We start from the raw sequence: 18,527 nt of genomic DNA, 5'->3' as shown, positions 1-18,527 counted from the left end.
TTATTGTTACAGCGGAAGACCACCGCACACATTGACCTACGACCTCCATCATCTAACACAAACACCCTGCAGCCACCTGCACCTATGTTTAGCACAGGCCAGACATCTGGAGGTAAGTGTGAGTGTTTATGTGCATGATTGGCTATGGTTTGATGATAACATAAAATATCCTGAAGTGTGCTAAATCTGACAAGACCTGCCTTTGGGCACATTTTGAGGTAGTCCTCTTTTAGATCATTGATTAATAAAGCAAATGCTGTTTTTGTTTTTTGTTTTGTGTTTTGTTCTGTTTTTTATTTAGTATTGTTTGTTTTGTCTTTTTGTTTAGTTTTGTTTTGTGTTTTGCTTTTTGTTTTTGTTTAGTAAAATTTGCAAAAGTTTTTCTTTTAGGGTTCGGATGTGGATTAGTTATTCTATAGTAATTCTAATTAGCTTTATATAACAATTGAGTCTACGGTATGTCTTTATTTAGATAGCTAAGCAAATATGTGTTTGTGAATGCTTAAGGAGCTCACTTTATGAATCACATAGTAAAAATCAAGAAAATCAACACACATTCCAGTTAAGGGACACATGTGATGTAACTGTGCAATAGATACAGTTCAACATACAAAACTAGGCCACATGTCATTCTCTTTTCTCTCTCTCTCTCTCTCTGTCTCTCTCTCTCTCTGTAAATACTTGCCTTCTAATTCTTTTCTTTGTGCTAAGTTAAGACACCCTATAATTATACACATGGCTTGTTCTTACAGAAAGTTGATACAATGCAAAAGTAGACACATTTATTTGTCCCTGAGCATCTATCCCTGTAACCCCCTCTGATCTCCCAAAGTCATCCTTAAGAAATACTTGCCTAATTTAAAACCATGTTTACTCAAAAAGAAATACTTTTAAGGACATACTAGTATAAAGGGAATTTTGAGCAGGGGTGATTCTATTTCAGCCTTATGGGGTCTCTCGACTCCTTGTTTAAATATGACATGAGAAGAGTAGTGTGTGTCTGGTGCTGATCTCCTTACATGCTAGAGAATATCACAACGCAACTGTGTCATACCCTGCCACTAAATAAAGGGAGGGATACAATTAAATATGATCATAGTGGTGATGACATGAGGAATTACATTTTCTTTGACCTATTGACATTTAACAGTGTAAATTACTATAAATCAAATCACTTTATTTTTATTTCGTCCTGTACACAAGTGTAAATATGAGTGGAAAACCTGGGTGCATGGTCCACACACTGATGTCAAGATTGAACTATATGCACAATATACAAAATGTACAATATAAAAAAGTACAAATAATATACAGGTTCTTATTGTGCAAGTTAGTATAGTATAATGTGCAAGATTACAAAAAGTTGCAATGTCCAATTACCTCTCAAAATAATTCACTTGTTATTTAGTTTTTAACTTGTATTGCACACTACAGAGCTCAAAATGTTTTAAGGGTGCTGAGTTAATGACAGATTTTATGGGGGTCTGAGATGAAAGTCCCTAAATACTGGCTAGAATCGTCTGACTGTGAGTAAATAAATGGCAAGAACAGATATAAAGCCTTCAGATTGTAGCACATTAGAAATTCCCAACTCCAATGCAGTTGTTTTTTTGTGCTTTTTTTTTTGTGAAGCTTCACAGACTTCAGCTGTCACCTCAACAACCGTACCACGTGCAGCACCTGCCAATTACGCCGCAGGAAACCAGCCTGTCGACACACACCAACACATATAAATGGCTTGAGCCCTGCATTTTTCTCATGTCTGGGGCTCATATTGGGAACGTTGCAATCCTGTATTGTCAATTTTAGGGAGGGTCTTACCTTGGTGCTTTATAGATGAAGGATTTGAGATGATTTTGTGAGGTTTGTGAATTGCAATCTTTGAAAGATATTTAAAAGTGCATTCAGTAATTTGTTCCCCATTAAAATAGATTCACTCCAAAATAAATTAATTGTAATATTTAAACATGTGTATAAAATCACGACCACTCACAGTAACCTTATAAAAGCTGTTTTATTCAACATGGGGCAGGGGCGCCCTCTTGGTGGCTGCCATTTTACAACAACATGACCAGCTAAATACTACTCGCTTAATCTCAGTAACCATTTTGTTATTGGACACTTTCACTCTTGGATTAAAGGAATCATGTCTGATTGTGAATAGTGAATTTCTACAATGGCTACTGTAACTGAAAACGATTGATTTTGAATGACGCTAGGTGTCACTAAAGTCCACGATGACACGAGCAAAAAGTTACTGAGTGCACATTTAAAGATGAACTGTGTAACTTTTTCAGTGTTGAAATACTTTGTAAAATCTCATCTTGATATGCGAGTCAACTATAAATTAGCCATTCATAGTAGAGGTAGACCGATATATTGGTTTTATAGATATTTTGGAACTTTTATCGGAAACATCTATGCCAATAGTTGTTTCATCATTTCAAAATAAGAGGCCCTGGTTTGTTTCTGGCATGTCTTACTTAAAAGTCCAGCATTATGCACCAAATCTTCGTTTTCCTGGTTATTATTGGGATTTTGGTTGCACAATACTACATCTGGGATTTTATTGACTTTTGACAGTCTGTGCCCATCATAGTAGGACATTTTAATTTTTTTACATTCTATTAATACATTTTAAAATATTATCGGCCAATTAATCGTTATAGCCTTTTCCACCACCTTAGTTATTGTATCAGCACTATCGGTCGACCTCTAATTCATTGGTTGATGTTTTTTTTTTTTTCATACCATGTAAGTATTTGGAAAACTGTTTGAAAACAATGTTTATTTTTGACATTCCATTCAGTAGAGCTAGTGGCACCGAAACACGCTTCAGCTTAGTTGTTTAAATGAGATGCTTAATAATTTCAAAAATACCAAATATTGGTCTTTATATCGGCCTCAGCGATATAACATTTTACAACTACTTGACCACTTGAAAAAGCTATATACCTTTAGACAAACTATATACTATTTATACTTCTAAGACACAAGCTTTAATTTATATTACAGTGTCTTGATCACCATTCTTATTACAGTTAGTGGCGAAGTTAATGTCACAGAACGTCATGAAACAAAGTTGGTATTCAACATACATGCACACACTTGTTATTGCACTGGCTAATTTAAACATGCTTGTTACTGGAAATGGACATGTTGTTTCAGTAAACATCTGACTATTACTCTGAGAAATGCTTGCTGTGTATTCTGTTAACTCTAAGGCCTTGGGTTTGGATGAAGAACAGCGCTGACTTCATTTTCTCCAGAGGGTCTTGTGGAATTAAAATTACATCACAGGTTGGGCTTCGGCACATAGTTACTAATGCAAACACAGATTGAAGGCTTAAGCTGTGTGTGTGTGTGTGTGTGTGTGTGTGTGTGCGCGCGCATGTTGGGTGTTCCACTTACTTGAAAAGGATTGGAACTGCAGTTGTAGCCTTGAATGTCTGTATGTAACTACAAACAAACCCTTTTAACATGCATACAGTCTTACAAGGAATGGTTAATTCCGTTGCCATGCCTAACAGAGATATTTAGAACTCTCACAAGAGCAAAACTCAAAATCTCTGTGCTTACTGTTGCTAAATTGTAGTTTGTCATGAACTAAACATCGGAGCTATGGAAGTATTTGAACTTATAGTCTTTTAGCTGTGCAAGATCGATTTCAAAATGAGTGAAAACCTGTTCTTCCGTCAGTTTTCTCTATCAGGTCAAGTACGACCAACAATCTGAAGTTAATCTTGCTGAGCAATGTAAAGTTAGTCAATCTTTTGACATGTCCATAGTACAGCTGTTGATTTTGGAATATGTTTCTGGCCTAAGGGTTTCTTAAAATTTTACTGTGCACACCAGCAAGTTTGAAACGGCAAGCATCAGTTCGTGAAGGATGAATAAAAGCCAGGTGTGCAGAATCACTGATAGTGTCTGACATAATTGATTTGGTCTCTTTGTCACCAAACACCACAAGCCTCTCATTGCAACAGCAGGATATATCAGAGTACGGGCTGTTTGTCCAGTCGCCAGGGTTCTATCTGGGACTTGTGGGTCAGATTCAAGCACTGTATACAACAGTAATGATCAAGACAAGTATTTCCACATTCTTCTTGCACTTGGGAATATAGTGTGTTTGTTCTTTTTGTTCAGTTCAAGGTTGTTCTTCGGCCAGTAAGCATGCTGTCCCCTTGTATAGCTTCCGTTCTTGCAATAATGTGCCGGAAACAAACATCAGTACACAAGGAGGCGATCGTGTCAATTTCAAAACTTTTTGTCATTAAACATATCTAGTTTAGCTGACCTTTATTTGCTCAGCAAGATTCTCTTCAAACCGTTGCTCCACCATGGCAGTAGTTGACTGAGGAAACTGACAGTAGAAGCTGATGATTTACAGGAATGACCATTATGGCGCTTTTTGTGGCAATGTTGAGAATGCGACTTAGTGTTACTTAAAACTACATTCTTAGTTTTACGTTATGAATTGTGTTCTGACATATTTCATAACACAGCTGTCAACTATTGTTACTCATTTAATCTGTTAAAGGTGCAATATGTAACAATTTTCATGTAATATTTGCCTTTTTCTTGTAACGTAACTTAAATATGAACACTTTCCGGACTTCCTAGGTTGCCTATTAAATCCTGTAGACTCATTTTCATGCGAGGGGATCGTGTTGCTTTTGCTGGGAAAATCCAAAGGATGTGACATTTATGTGTGCTCCCGAGAGCCTTGCGTCTCTTCCGCTATTCAACAGCGACAACAAACTGCAACACTAGGTAATGTTATCTTAGTTATGGAATCCATCAAACGTCCGGCTCCAATCACAACACCGACTCCTAACTCAGAGTGAGCCAAAAAATTTTTTTATTATCTACTGAATCCTGTCTGGCCAAGCGGGAACGTGATCGTGGTTAAGCGAAAACTAGAGTGAACATCGGCAGGGCATTTGATTCCTGGAGGGACCTTCGTTCGGTTTTGGGGATCAAAACTGACCCTAAATTGCCGTTCTTCTTGCTGGACAGGTAAGCTTACATAACTGCAAAGCAAGTGAAATATTGTGCCATAAGGATTGCAGTAAGGTAAACTACAATAACACATGAAATGAATGCTAAACAATGTTCAAGATAATGCAAAAAGACCCATTCATTATTGTAACATAACTTTGTTATACAGAAAATATATACATTCTATTATTATAAAATCGATATATCAGAATAACTGTTGGAACCACATCAATACTGGATTGTGTCAAAATATTTATAATGTACAGTCTATTTTATATTCATGCACCAAATGTATCTATTCAGCTATTGATAAAGCTGGCTAGCTAGCTTATGCCGTCATTGACTGCATTTATTAGATGACCTATGTATCATGCAAAGAAAAGTGATTACTTCAAACTACAGTCTTGCATAGCCAGACCTATATCCACACTTTGTTTTATAGTCAAATATAATATGCAGTCTCAAAGTTTGTAGTAAAACAATCATAACTGTGTAATTTTATTTATGCTACCTCATCTGTCAGAATAATGCCGGTGAATCACGTTGTCTCTTTGTACATTACGTCATTGTTTTGGCCGATGCTCGCGTCCCTGTTGAGTGTTTGCACGAGCGCGAGCATGAGCAACAGGTAGCTGGCTGCAGTTCACTTAACGGCCACAGGTGTCATTAATAACAAGGTTTTCTGAATCTTACATACTGCACCTTTGATTTAGAGTGATTTGTTTTTTTTGTTTTTTTATAATAAGCAATTAATCATACCCTTTTAGGCCAGTTCACCCTACCCCAACAAACGCCAACAGACACTAACACTTCCAACATTCTAAAGTTGGCTGTTGTATTTAGAATGTTGAGAAACAAAACTGTCGTGCTCCCACTGATCCAACATACAGCAACAAACTTGAGTCTTTGCTTGTAGTTGTTCACCTTTGAAAATGACTGACCAGGAAGAGGTTGCGAATTAAGCCAAACATGCACGATTTGGTATATACATTTTATGTACAATTGATTTAAATATGTTCAACATGTAGAGACACTAGGCTATAGTATATTAAACACAAATACATTTTAAAAATGTTTTGTGTTTTCTGGGAACTTATTCATTGGGCAATCATACACCCGAAAAAAAAAAAAACAAGAAAAAAGGTTTGTCCACAAAATGTAGAGAAAGTTTATATTTTATATTAAGTTAATAGTAATGAATTTCTGCAGAAATTAACTCCGTCATTATCTTGCCTAATTGTACATATTCCCTCATGCATGTCATCCAAACAAACTGCAGAACCCAACACTTACATAAAATTGTGTTTTATTTAGGGTTTGCAACAAAAATTTGATTATTTGTGATTGGCTGTTTCTCCTGCTCTGTCAGTGCAGGTGCAGTCACTCGCATTAATTTTCTGTGAATTGACTGGGACGCTTACCTCATTGTCACTGCAATGGTTCGTGATGAAGTCAGATTACGTCAGAGTTTGTTGGAAAATCATACCACACTACTCAAACATTCCAAGACCCAACAAATGCTGATTAAACATGTTGAATCGGTGAAACAAACGCCAACAAATGCCAAAAGGGTGATCGCATTGATCCGACAAAACCCAACAAGTATTAGTTGTTGGTGTTTGTTGGCATTTGTGTGAATTGGCCTTTTCACCATGCATAAATACCCTAATAAGAAATGTTCCTACCATTGGAACAATTCAAGTGCCACCTCAATGTTTTTACGAGTAGTAGTCAGCATGGGGCAGTCAGCACAACCCCAGCTTTACGGACACACTTACTTGAGAGCACTTTCCGAAACACAATGTTGTTGTAAAAAATGCTTGAGAAACAAGAAGTGTTTGCATTCAACGTACTTGCGAAGATCATGTTTCCTAGAAATTGCAATCATATCTGTGGTGCCTAGGAAAAGGATTTTTCATAATCGCAAAGCAAGGACCAAACGTGAGGTGGGTTTTCTTGGCCAGTAATCTCTGTGGTATCCTGTTTCAAGCTTGTCACTCATATTGAAGAGAATCCTTAGAGGCATTACTTCTCTGGAAGCAAGCCTTATAAAGCTGTCTGCTTGTTAGCAATGTGAGTGAGAGAAAGACATGGAGAGAGAGAGAGAGAGAGAGAGAGAGAGAGAGAATAAAACAAGCTAGTCACAAGCAAATCTCTGTGGAGAAATGTCAACTGCTCATAGGCTGGGCTTGGAATTTTCTAACTCGGGAACTTCTGTGAATCAGTGAGCTTGTCCCTCCATTGATAATTTATTTTCTTTCTTGTTGCCTTTGCCCTGTATGTCTTTCTCACTTCTCCACCCTTCTCTTTCTCCAGTTTGAAAATAAAAACAGATCTGTTTCAGAGACACTGGACAGTCAGTAGTGTGGGCGGTTTCATGTTAGCCGGACTAGATATCCCTGCCCAGTCTGTCTGTAAATCTCCCTCACTCTTTCCTCTGTTCTCTCAGAGAGCTCTTCGCACAGTCAGGATATAAGCGGCAACGTTCCTGAGCAGTTCACTGGTCTTCTTCACGGTTCATCACCGGTGGTCGACTGTCGGGAGGAAGCATTCAGACTGCCGTCTTCTGGAGTGAAGTCCACCGAGGGTGCCAACACTTCGACATCCAAAAGCTCCGCCCCCCTTCCCCATCCAAACTCCATCATGGAAGCCGTTCTTCAGCGCAACGACCCCAATGCTATCTACGCCACGGTTCACAAAGAGCCGCGGGACTCGACTAAACACAGCTCGCCAGCTTGCAATTCAGCGTCGCCGAGGAGGATGCCTCCACCAGGTGATCTCAAGCTAGCTCGGAGTCTTTCGAAATCTGACTCGGACCTTCTCGTGTCCCCGCCCGGCGAGGAAGAGACTGGGTTGGGTGGACGAAGTGAGTCTGTGTCCAACTGTTGCACCGCCAAGAGGAGTCTAGAAAAATCACCTTCGTTCACGTCAGAATGGGACGAGGTAAGAGCTCCCCCTTGTGGCCTGGATGTACTATCCTTCTTACATGATGACACAACAATAAGTACATATTAATTTCAATTGCAAGTGATCTAAACAGAAGCTGTTAGTAACAACTCACATAATTGTTCATAGTATAGTGTGTTGAGAACATTGTTTATAATATATGATAAATGGTGATCTTTTCAATCTGTCATTCCTTGTCCCATTGCTCATTACACAGTGACTTAAGTCAAACACTTAACATCTTATAATTGTTTAGCAATTCAGTACTAAAACTATGATGATTTTCACAGCGGTAATAGTTAATGTAAGTACATAAGATATTGTGTTTTTAAAACCTGTTAAAGTCGCAATGTTCCGCCCACAGGATATTTACATTTACCGTATACTGTGCCATCCAAAAATTATATTAATCTTGTCAAACTGTATATCAGCTTTGAGATTTGATCACTGTTTTACTGTTGGAATGTTTCAGCACCATTATAATTTATAACAGGTGCAAAAATTACAACATTTAAAAGCAATACTGGAATTCACACCTACATTATGAAATATTGAGCAACAGATTAATTCAATATGTCACGAATGTCCATTGTTTACATCAGAATTCTTCTGAGAGAGTAATTGTGCATAAACATTCACCACCACGTAACTCACCCCAAGCAGCAATTCTGATTTATTCAGATTATTCTATTATGAAGAAAATTAGCCTGCCTTCAAATAATATAATTTGAAACATAACTTAAGACTTGTGGCTGTGAGTCCATATATACCGATCAGCCATAACATTTAAATCACTTGCCTAATATTGTTAAGGTCTCCCTTGTATCTCCAAAAGAGCACCAACCCGCATCTCAGAATAAACAGCGCCAAAATGCACCTCACTGATCTCTGCCTGCATCACCTCGGTCTAATGATGGCCTACACTCTTATAATTGAAAACATAGACTATCAATGAACTGCCAACAAAACTCTTCATCAGCCAACTAACAAGGACAATTGCATCTATGTGAACTGCTGCAGTTAATCCAGGATGAATTTCAAAGACATAGTCATTAATCATTAATCTTAGTTAACATTTACTTAGTTTAATAATTTTAAACCACGACTTGCATGATGCACAATTAAGTAATATTGGCATTATATTCATGATGTTAGCCAGAGGGGAACTGGCCCCTGCAGTGATTCTGGTTTCTCCCAAGGTTATTTTTCTCCATTAATCTACATCTTATGGAGTTTTGTGTTCCTTGCCACAGTCGCCTTCGGCTTGCTCACTGGGGTTATTAATACAATTATTATTTAATTGTTTTTAAATACCATGCACAGTCGTATTTTATCAAACTACACAATGATGACTCTTTAAGACTTTATAGATATTACAGTTTCATTTTCTTTTAATGCATGATTTTCCGTAAAGCTGCTTTGAAACTGTGTTGTGAAAGGCGCTATACAAATACAAATTACTTGACTTCAGAATAGCATTCTGAGATGCTATTCTTCTCACCACAATTGTATAGAGCAGTTATCTGAGTTACTGTATATACTGAGACTGGTTCGAACTGACAAAGTCTACAGTAACTCAGATAACTGCTCTGTACAATTGTAGTGAGAAGAAAATCATCTTTTGAAAATGCTATTTTGAGATCCGGGTTGGCGCTGTTTTGTCAGCACGAGGGGGACCTACACAATATTAGGCAGGTGATTTTAATGTTGTGGCTGATCGGTGTGTGTGTGTATTCCATGTATAAGAATAATCAAAAAAAGAGGTTCAGGGCTAAACGCTTAATTTCCAATATACTTTGGAGTTTCTAACTTTTATACTTTTTACTTGCATTACTTTTGGGAAAATAATGCCCTAAGTGTCTCTTTCAGAAGATGCCAAATTATGCCTTTAGTCCAAAGGGTTCTAAAGGTGAATGGCTCAACACATTGAGAAAATTTTTGTTGGTATTAAGGCTTTCATCCTCTCAGATCTGTAAAAATCAGTTTTCGCTCTGACCTCACAGTTCCCCCAATTTGTTGATGTATTTTATAGTTTGAATAATAAAGGTGTAATTCTATGAAGACTGACGGTTCTTCACATTTCATCTGTGCAGTGATATGATGGACTAACTAGCTGTTAACTGCATTTCTGTTAGTACAACACACATCAACTTAAATAATGCCAAAAATTTGGTTGGAACTTCTGAAACATCAACATAGTCACTTTGTTTATATTATGTATTTGGTGCTCTTTCACAACTGAAGTATGCGTGAACATGACTGTATTTATCATTCAGAAACATATTCTGCTGATGACTGACTGTAGCCTAGGTGAAAGATGTGTAAAAAAAAACAATCTTGCCAAAGTTCTCTAATCCAATCAGAGGTTCAATCTTTAAAACTAGAAATCGGATACAAGTGTACAGGATTCTCGCACTGTTTCCATCACGCCTGATCTTACACTCTTACAGGCGAGACAGTCACAGGTAACAGAAGGCTGTTGCTCATTGTGCAAATGTTTCTCTCTAGTGAGCAGATGAATACAACTGTCTGAAACTATTTTGCATTGCTTCATTATATTTTCAGCCTTACATTTGTACAAGACTTACTATTACTGAAGTAAACAGTAGGTGAATGTGCTGGTGAGCACTTGAGTGCCTCGTTTTTATTTTAGTGCATTAGCCAAAGCTAGACAAGAGTTTCATTATTCATTATAACTGTCTTGACATGTGCCAGAGCTCAGGGTTTTCTAAAGGTCATCTCTCTCTCCAGGTTTTTCTAGTTTTCCATGTCTTTTCTGGTAGGTATACCTCAACCTTTTCACCACAGCCATAACCTTTCTCAGTGGGGTTTTTAGACATGTTGTTCTCTGTAACAATAACAGTTTAGTCTGGAAATGGTTTGTGCGCTTCTGTTGTAGCAACTCCTGTGGCATTCATTCATCTTGTGTGCAGATTTTCAAGTGAAATGATGGGAGGTCAGAAAGTGACTAACAATATCTCTCTCTCTCTCTCTCTCTCTCTCTCTGATTATTTGAACATTTAAGATTTATATGGCAGTGTGAAATGTCAGTGTAAAGCACACTCTCTACTCAATACTTTCATACGCTTATTTTACTCTCTACTGCCCTCTGCTGGCAAGGCTTAAACAACTTTCTAATCGTCACTAATGATCTAGATTCTATTATGTTTGTGTTTTTAGTGATACTGCTGAACTGTATTACATATTGAATATAATGCAACTGCTTACTTAGATATATATCTTTATTTGGTTGTCAATTTATCCTTTGGGTTTAGATTATACTGCTTGGTTAAATTGTAAATTGTTAAATCTTTCTGCCTATTTGTATGGAATCAATTCCATGCCACATATATTTGCAAAAATATAAAGTTTTGCAAAAGAAAAAAGTATTGAGCAAACAAAAACAAAAATTTTTAAACAAAAATTAAGTATCACAAACGTAAAATAAAGTATCGAGAGAAAAAAGAAAGTTTTGCAAACAAAAATAAAGAATTTCAAAATATAAATAAAATATAGCAAAAACCAAGATATAATTAATTGCAAAAATCAATGACTGTTGTAAAATAATCTAAAGATCTTTTATCCTTTTTTATCTCTGCAACAGATTTTTAGGGAGCAATGATTTTGCCACACATCTTTTTCTTTGCAATGCCTACTAATTATTTTGCAATGCTCCTTTTAATCTGCATTTCCATCACGTGTGAGCTCGTGATACCGTTTTGCCTTTGCGCTTCACTTTTCTCTGCGTTTCACTTTATGGCACTGTTTTGACGTGGGGGTGGAGTCAGGGGATTGGGGCGTGTACAACGGGCTCAGTGATGGCTCCCTGGAAGTTACGTCATTAGCTTGAGACACGGATCATGGCTGAGCACAGGCATGCAGGTGGATCTCAGGTATATAAAGTTGATTGTTTCCTTTTATTTAATTAGCATTAAATGTGCTTTAACAGCATTCGCTTCAGATAAAGAAGTTAAAGCGGTGGATTTATTAGCCATACTCGCTAACATAGCCAGCATCTGCAGTTTATTCTCTCTCAATTGATTGGACTATTGATTGATTCTTATGTTTACTTTATAGATTATAATTGTCTATACCATAGTATGTTGTCTTCTAAAAAAACTTTTAACTCTATAATTAACTTTATTTGTCACTCTGTGTATTGCTGTCTTTAGCCAATTAAAGTACTTGTTTTATGTACTATTTCAGCATATTATAAAGAAACAGGTGTTTTGCAGTTGTTTTGTGCCTGTGTCATTCGTAGAGTACACAGCCAAAGTGCTAGTGTATTGAGGAAAAATGCCTTCATTTCTGAAATAGTTGTATATTTCAAAAATAATCAAAAATTATGTAATTCGTGGGTATTAAGTTATATATGTAAATCTAAACTTAACGAATACTTTATTAGGAACACATCAATACCAACTTATTCATGTAAGTATTTAATCAGCTAATTGTGCAGCAGTGCAATGCATAAAATCATGCAGATATGGGTCAAGTTCACATCAACCATTAGAATTGGGAAAAATGTGATCTCAGTGATTTGGAGTGTGGCATGATTGTTTGTGTCAGACAGACTGGTTTGAGTATTTCTGTAACTGCTGATCTCCAGGGATTTTCACTCACAATGGTCTGTAGAATCTACTCAGAATGGTGCCAAAAACAAAAACATTCACTGAGCGGCAGTTTTGCAGATGGAAATGCGTTGTTGATGAGAGAGGTCAACGGAGAATGGCCAGACTGGTTCGAGCTGACAGAAAGGCTACGGTAACTCGGATAACCACTCTGTACAATTGTAGTGATCAGAATAGCATCTCAGAATGCACAACATGTCGAACCATGATGGGCTACAACAGCAGAAGTTAACGTTGGGAACTTTATATAAAATCAGATACACTGTGATATTATGCATAGGTCTTCAAATAACTTTGGAGAAAACGTGACACTACCTCAGATATTTATTTTATTTTTGACAAAATGGACCAGTCACAGCTGTTGAGGTCATAATACGTCGCCTATGCCTAGGTTTGATGCAGAAGTGTGTATCAGCCTTTAGTGCATTTAATTCACCTGACTAGCAATTCAATTGATTCATTAGTGGTATCTGCATCATTAAGCATCAATACTACTATTGCCCATAGTTTGGGTTTGGGATTTGACCAAACCCCTAATCACCGGCATCACTTTGTTTTAAACAGTTGTGGGGATCTTTGCACTGACGTGTTAGTAGTGAGGTCACGGGGGTAGGATACAGTATACATGATAAATAAAACGTTTTAAACATAATATTTTACTTTTTTTATAAATAAATAGTCAGCAACTCCCTAACAACCCATAACACACTAGCGGTGTTGTACAGACCACTCCGTACAAAGTGGCAGTGGCTTAGCAGGCACTACTAAAGATGTCAGGCCAACTCCAACATTATGGTGGTAACTTTTGCATGCTACCACAAACACCACTCACATTTTCTTAAAAAAGGTGTAAATCTAGTTTTCATTTGTTGTCCTTTTTTGTGGACAGTCTGTTCTGAAGTCCCTAACATCCAAATACCAGTCTACCATCATCTACTGTTGTCTGTTTTCTGTGAGTCTCTCTCTCTCTGTCGCTCTCTCTATGTCTCTCTCTCTCAGTCCTCCCCCAGTGGTCTCGGCTGGCTGGTCCGGGACACTTCGCTGCTCTGATTGGCAGCATGTGGGTGCACAGAACACACAACACCCATCACTTTCACCCTGTGTGTGTGTCTTCCCGTTCTCTTACGAAGTTTTCATACAAAGGAGGATTTGACTTGCATGAGGGTCTCTCTCGCTGTGTGTGTGTGTGTGTGTGTGTGTGTGTGTGTGTGTGTGTGTGTGTGTGTGTGTGTGTGTGTGTGTGTGTGTGTGTGTATGTGTATGGCAGGGGGCTGGGAAATAAAGGCAGCTCATGCTAATACGAGGCCCGTGTCAGGATTAGACTGAATGTGACAACGTTGGAAGTGCTCTGTTCCGAGCAGCACATTTAGAAAGGGGAGGTCTGATTCTGAACAGAATGAGAGAACCAGAGACGTCTCCTCCACTCATATCCATCTATGCATTCATCCGTACAGTGTTTCATTCGGGCCCGATGGCTGCCACCAGACCAGTGTTCATGGGTGTCATTATTTCCTGTCAGCCGCTCTGCTCACTTGATGACTTTGGTTTTTAAAGCTGTTGCCATGTTCAATGAATTTAAAAGTGGCGTATTGTCATTAATCTCAGATAAAAGTTTAAGACTGCAAGGAGATGGAGAGAGAGCATTGTAAAGTCCCAAATAGACTTTGAAGACTTTTTTAACCCTTATCTCTCTGGATGTCACAGCAGAGGGGACAGGATCACATTGAAATGACCAATTTAACAGTATGTCTGTGTAATCTGGATTTGTCTGTACACACTATTACTTTTGTTGAAGTTGTAGGTATGGGGTAAAGTCACCTTATTTAATTTTGTTTTTGTATTTTTATAAGTAGTTGATCAGTATTTGGGGCTCTTTGTAGAGCTTTAAAATTACTATTATGTTTATTTCAGTTGGCTAGTTTGTTTACTGTTTTTAAAAACTATTATTAAACTTTAGAAATGATTTTATTTTGTTTTGAAAAACTAAAAGCCAGTGTTGCTTATTTTAAGAAAATACAGCAGTGTTTTGCAAAGATTTATTTATTTTAGTAATTGTTTTTGGACAAAAACACTTTTGGGCAGATCTGCAAGACCACTTAACACTGTTTCACAATAATTAGCATATGAAATAAACTTTTTTAATTAAGATATTTTACTTCTTGTGCCAGAATCCTTTTTTTTCCCCAGAGTTTGCCACGATTTTTATTTATTTTCCTAATCATAGTTCTTTGACGATTAGTTGTTTTTGTACATGTTTTTCCATCTGTAATCCCAGAACACTTTTTTGCTACTTTTTGCTACAATTTTGGTTTATTCCCCTAAAATGTATGCAAATTAAGCTGTAAAATAATTATTGCGTGTTTTCATGATGTGCAAACAAAATAGACTTGGACTATGTTTCGTTTTTCCATTGTTTGTGCCAGAACACTTTTTGTCAATATTTACTGTTGAATTATTTCCCTTAACTTTCCTAAACTTTTAAAAACTATAATACCAATGCTGCATGTTTTAATGATTAGCATGTGAAATAGACTTTCCTGAATATGATTTTCTAAATACTTTTTCCAAAGAGTTTGCATTGATTTTTATTTATTTCCCTTAATATTTAAAAAACTAAAGACTGATATCCATAATTTGACAATTATTATTAACAATACTTGCATAAGATTTCCTGTTTGTAACTGCGTAACACTCTCTTGCCAGTGTTTGCTAAGATTTGTTTTTTCCTGAACAATTTCAAAACTACAGTATAAGAACAATATGGCATGTTTTAAGAGTTAACATACAAAATGGATTCAAGCAAATATAAAATTTTGGTTTGGAATGCCTAAATACTTTTTGCCACTGTTTGGTACAATTTTATTTCCCTAAAATATTCAAAACGATGAGAACAATGTTGCAGTTAGCAATTTAGCATATATGAAATGGACTTTGGTAAAGAAGATATTCAGAGTAATTTTCCCCCCAGTTTTTGCTTTGATTCTCATTAATTTCCCTAAACATTTTAAAAGTTGTAATTCCAATGTCGCATTCTTTGATTGTTAGCATATACAAGAGACTTTCAAGAATAAGATATCCTGTCACGACACTGTTTTGCCAGTGTTTGCTTAAAAGTTGACTTTTTAAGACTTTCCGTTATTGTGTCAGAACAGTTTTGGCTACAATTGTAATGTATTTCCTTAAACATTTTCAAAACTATGAAACTGATACGGCATGATTTGTCCACTAACATTAGCAAATAGACTTTTATAAATGTTATGCCAAAACGCTTCCAGAGGTTGCTGATTGATTTGCTGATGATTTTGATTTAACATTTGTTGTCATACAGAGGCTTTTCTAGTCTGATCTGCGCTTGTGCATCGCTCTGCTCGCTCAGGGTCTCTTGGCAACTCTGGGCAGGAGTGGGTCTGAGTCTGGGCTGGTCAAATTTGTGCCAGCCTGGCTCTTTTGTGAGTAGTTCTTGCCACACGGTCTTGGTCTTTTTGCTCTCTTGTTTGCCCTTGCCAGCTGCCTAGGGTCTTTGTGGCCCACTTCAGAATAGATTGCTTCTGTGCCATACTACAAACACACACAATCCTCCCTCTACACACCCTGTGTCTCATCTATACTTCAGCTGTCGACCTGTGACGCGTTGCAGTGCCCTTGACTCTGCTATTGTTTGAGCTGTTTACCATGCTGAGGCCCTCATGACCCATCACAATCACTCTTTCTCACTCACTCTCTCTTTCTGTATTATCTCAAGAAACTAACTACAGGCCCTCAGAATCAATATCGTTGTTTTGTATTGAGTGTGTGTGTGTGTGTGTTTTGTGTCTGTGGGGTTTACTCCAGGGTTTACTCCAGGCTTGATACGGCTTTGGGACATTTTAGGATGGATTTTATGATTTGACTATTATATTTTCCATTTGTTCTGCCAGAACACTTTTTGGTTAGTTGTTCCAGAACCCTTTTTTTTTGGTCACTTTTGAAAATCAACAAGACCAGTATTGAATGTATAAACGATTAGCATACAAAATTCAGTAAACAAAAAGACTAATATCACATGTTTTGAAAATGAACATCAATAGAATTTTTGTAATTGTATTTAGGAATATTAATTTTGTAAATATATTTGTACTTTTAAAAACAATTTTTTAAGCCATTATTATTATTACTAGTATTATAATTATATATATATATATATATATATATATATATATATATATATATATATATATATATATATATATATATATATATATATATATATATAACTAGTGTTTGATATGATTTCAGTTAATTTAAAAAGGTATTTTATTCAATGATTTGATTTGGTTACCAGTAGATTCTTTCTTACTCTCTTTGACTTATCTAACTGACTACGGGCCCTGAGAATCAATAATGTTGTTTTATTTTGTGTGTGTGTGTGTGTGTGTGTGTTTTATATTTGCAGGGATCACAGGCTGCACTCTCAGGTTTGAATTTATCTCATCCACTGAGGTGCATTAATGCTGCCTGCTGTCCTGCTGATGAGAATCTGAATTGTGTTTCCAATACAATTGTCATGTTGAATGAGAATGGCCTGCAGCTCAAGGTTGTGTGTGTTTGTGTGTGTGTGGCACCTTGTCCACAGGTCTGGAACTGTTGTGTGCGTTTTCACTGGAGCTGTGTAATATGGAAAAAAAAGTAATATCATTATTTTTACAAAGATATTGTGATTTTCACAAAAAATTTTCCTTACATTCAAAACATGCATTTCAATGTTCAAAAACACATATCAGGAGGGAAAAATAAAAAATAATCTTTGCATATTATGGTTATTTATGTATTTCTATATGACTTTTTTGTTTTTCTTTATTCACCTTCACTATTTCTGTTCTGTTTTCTTACTGGTGCCTTTTTTGTGTGCTGAATTATGATTGGCTTGATCTAGTCACTGTGCAAAAGATATGCACCAATAAAGATAACTGATTAAACGTCATAGAATTCGGGGTTAAAAAGAATAAATAAGAAATTGCACATTCTCATAATCGCGATTTTATAGCCCTAGTTTCCATTACTGAAAAGGCAGTTCCGAGTTGGATAACTTGTCTCCGTACTGGCCCCTAAAACTTGTTGGTCTCAAGCCGTGAACCACTAATGTCAGAGGCCAAGTAAAAGTTTACCAAATCAATCTTCAAAAGAACACCAACAACTAACACAAAATAAATGACCACTCCTATTATAATTAACAAAGTTAAACTGTAAATGAATGAGTGAGGCTGCATTGTGACAAACATTGATAGCCATCCTGTTTCTATATTCTTTATGTGGTGTTGCACACACCAACCCACACCAATTAAGATATACTATTCCTAATCCACACCTTAAACCTACTTTTTATGAAAGTCTAAAACTACTTTTATTGCAATGGACAAAAGATATTTCAATATACTGTATATAAAAAATAAAACAGTCTGTGGTATGTCCCCATTAAGTTAAGTAATTGTGTGTGTGTGTGTGTGTGTGTGTGTGCTTTGCTCAGAGGCTTGGCAATAAGCGTTTGTATTCAATAATATATATCTTGTTAACCCTCATGGGTTTGAAGTAGGTCATTGGATTGAGTCAAAGTTGTTTTATAATCCATACACACAAACACCATATTCCTCATGCGTGTCAGTGAATCAAATCTAATGTGCTAGACTTTAGATCAAACAAAATGTTTTATTAACGTAACTGCTGATTTCTTTACTAAACGAAAATTCCTTAACTAGTTTCCCACCTCTGGTCCTTGTTGACTATTGAGCAGTGCTATCAATGGCTGCAGTCAACTTTACGAATAAACACTTATCACTTGTTGCACCAAATTGAATTGCAAAAATAATGTAATCAAACAGATTTCCCACCTGCCTATTTTACATGTTGGTAGTAAATATAGAATCCTTTATTGTGGTCACACATTATACACACAGGTTTTTGCATATATACAGT

At 36.6% G+C, this 18,527-nt stretch overlaps 1 protein-coding gene across 3 annotated transcripts in view; it reads left to right on the top strand.

Annotated features, from left to right (window-relative positions):
* The window catches only part of LOC127628940 (ankyrin repeat and SAM domain-containing protein 1A-like), a 161,595-nt gene that overhangs the window by 95,144 nt on the left and 47,924 nt on the right, over positions 1–18,527 (top strand). For all 3 annotated transcript variants that reach the window (XM_052105924.1, XM_052105925.1, XM_052105926.1), the window contains 2 exons: positions 13–112; positions 7,451–7,944. In XM_052105924.1, coding sequence (XP_051961884.1) covers positions 13–112; positions 7,451–7,944 — 594 coding nt within the window. The remainder of the gene's footprint in view (positions 1–12; positions 113–7,450; positions 7,945–18,527) is intronic.

Source organism: Xyrauchen texanus, chromosome 35, assembly GCF_025860055.1.
Source record: "Xyrauchen texanus isolate HMW12.3.18 chromosome 35, RBS_HiC_50CHRs, whole genome shotgun sequence".
NCBI classification, from domain to species: Eukaryota; Metazoa; Chordata; class Actinopteri; order Cypriniformes; family Catostomidae; genus Xyrauchen; species Xyrauchen texanus.
This window is presented reverse-complemented; position numbering and strand designations above follow the sequence as displayed.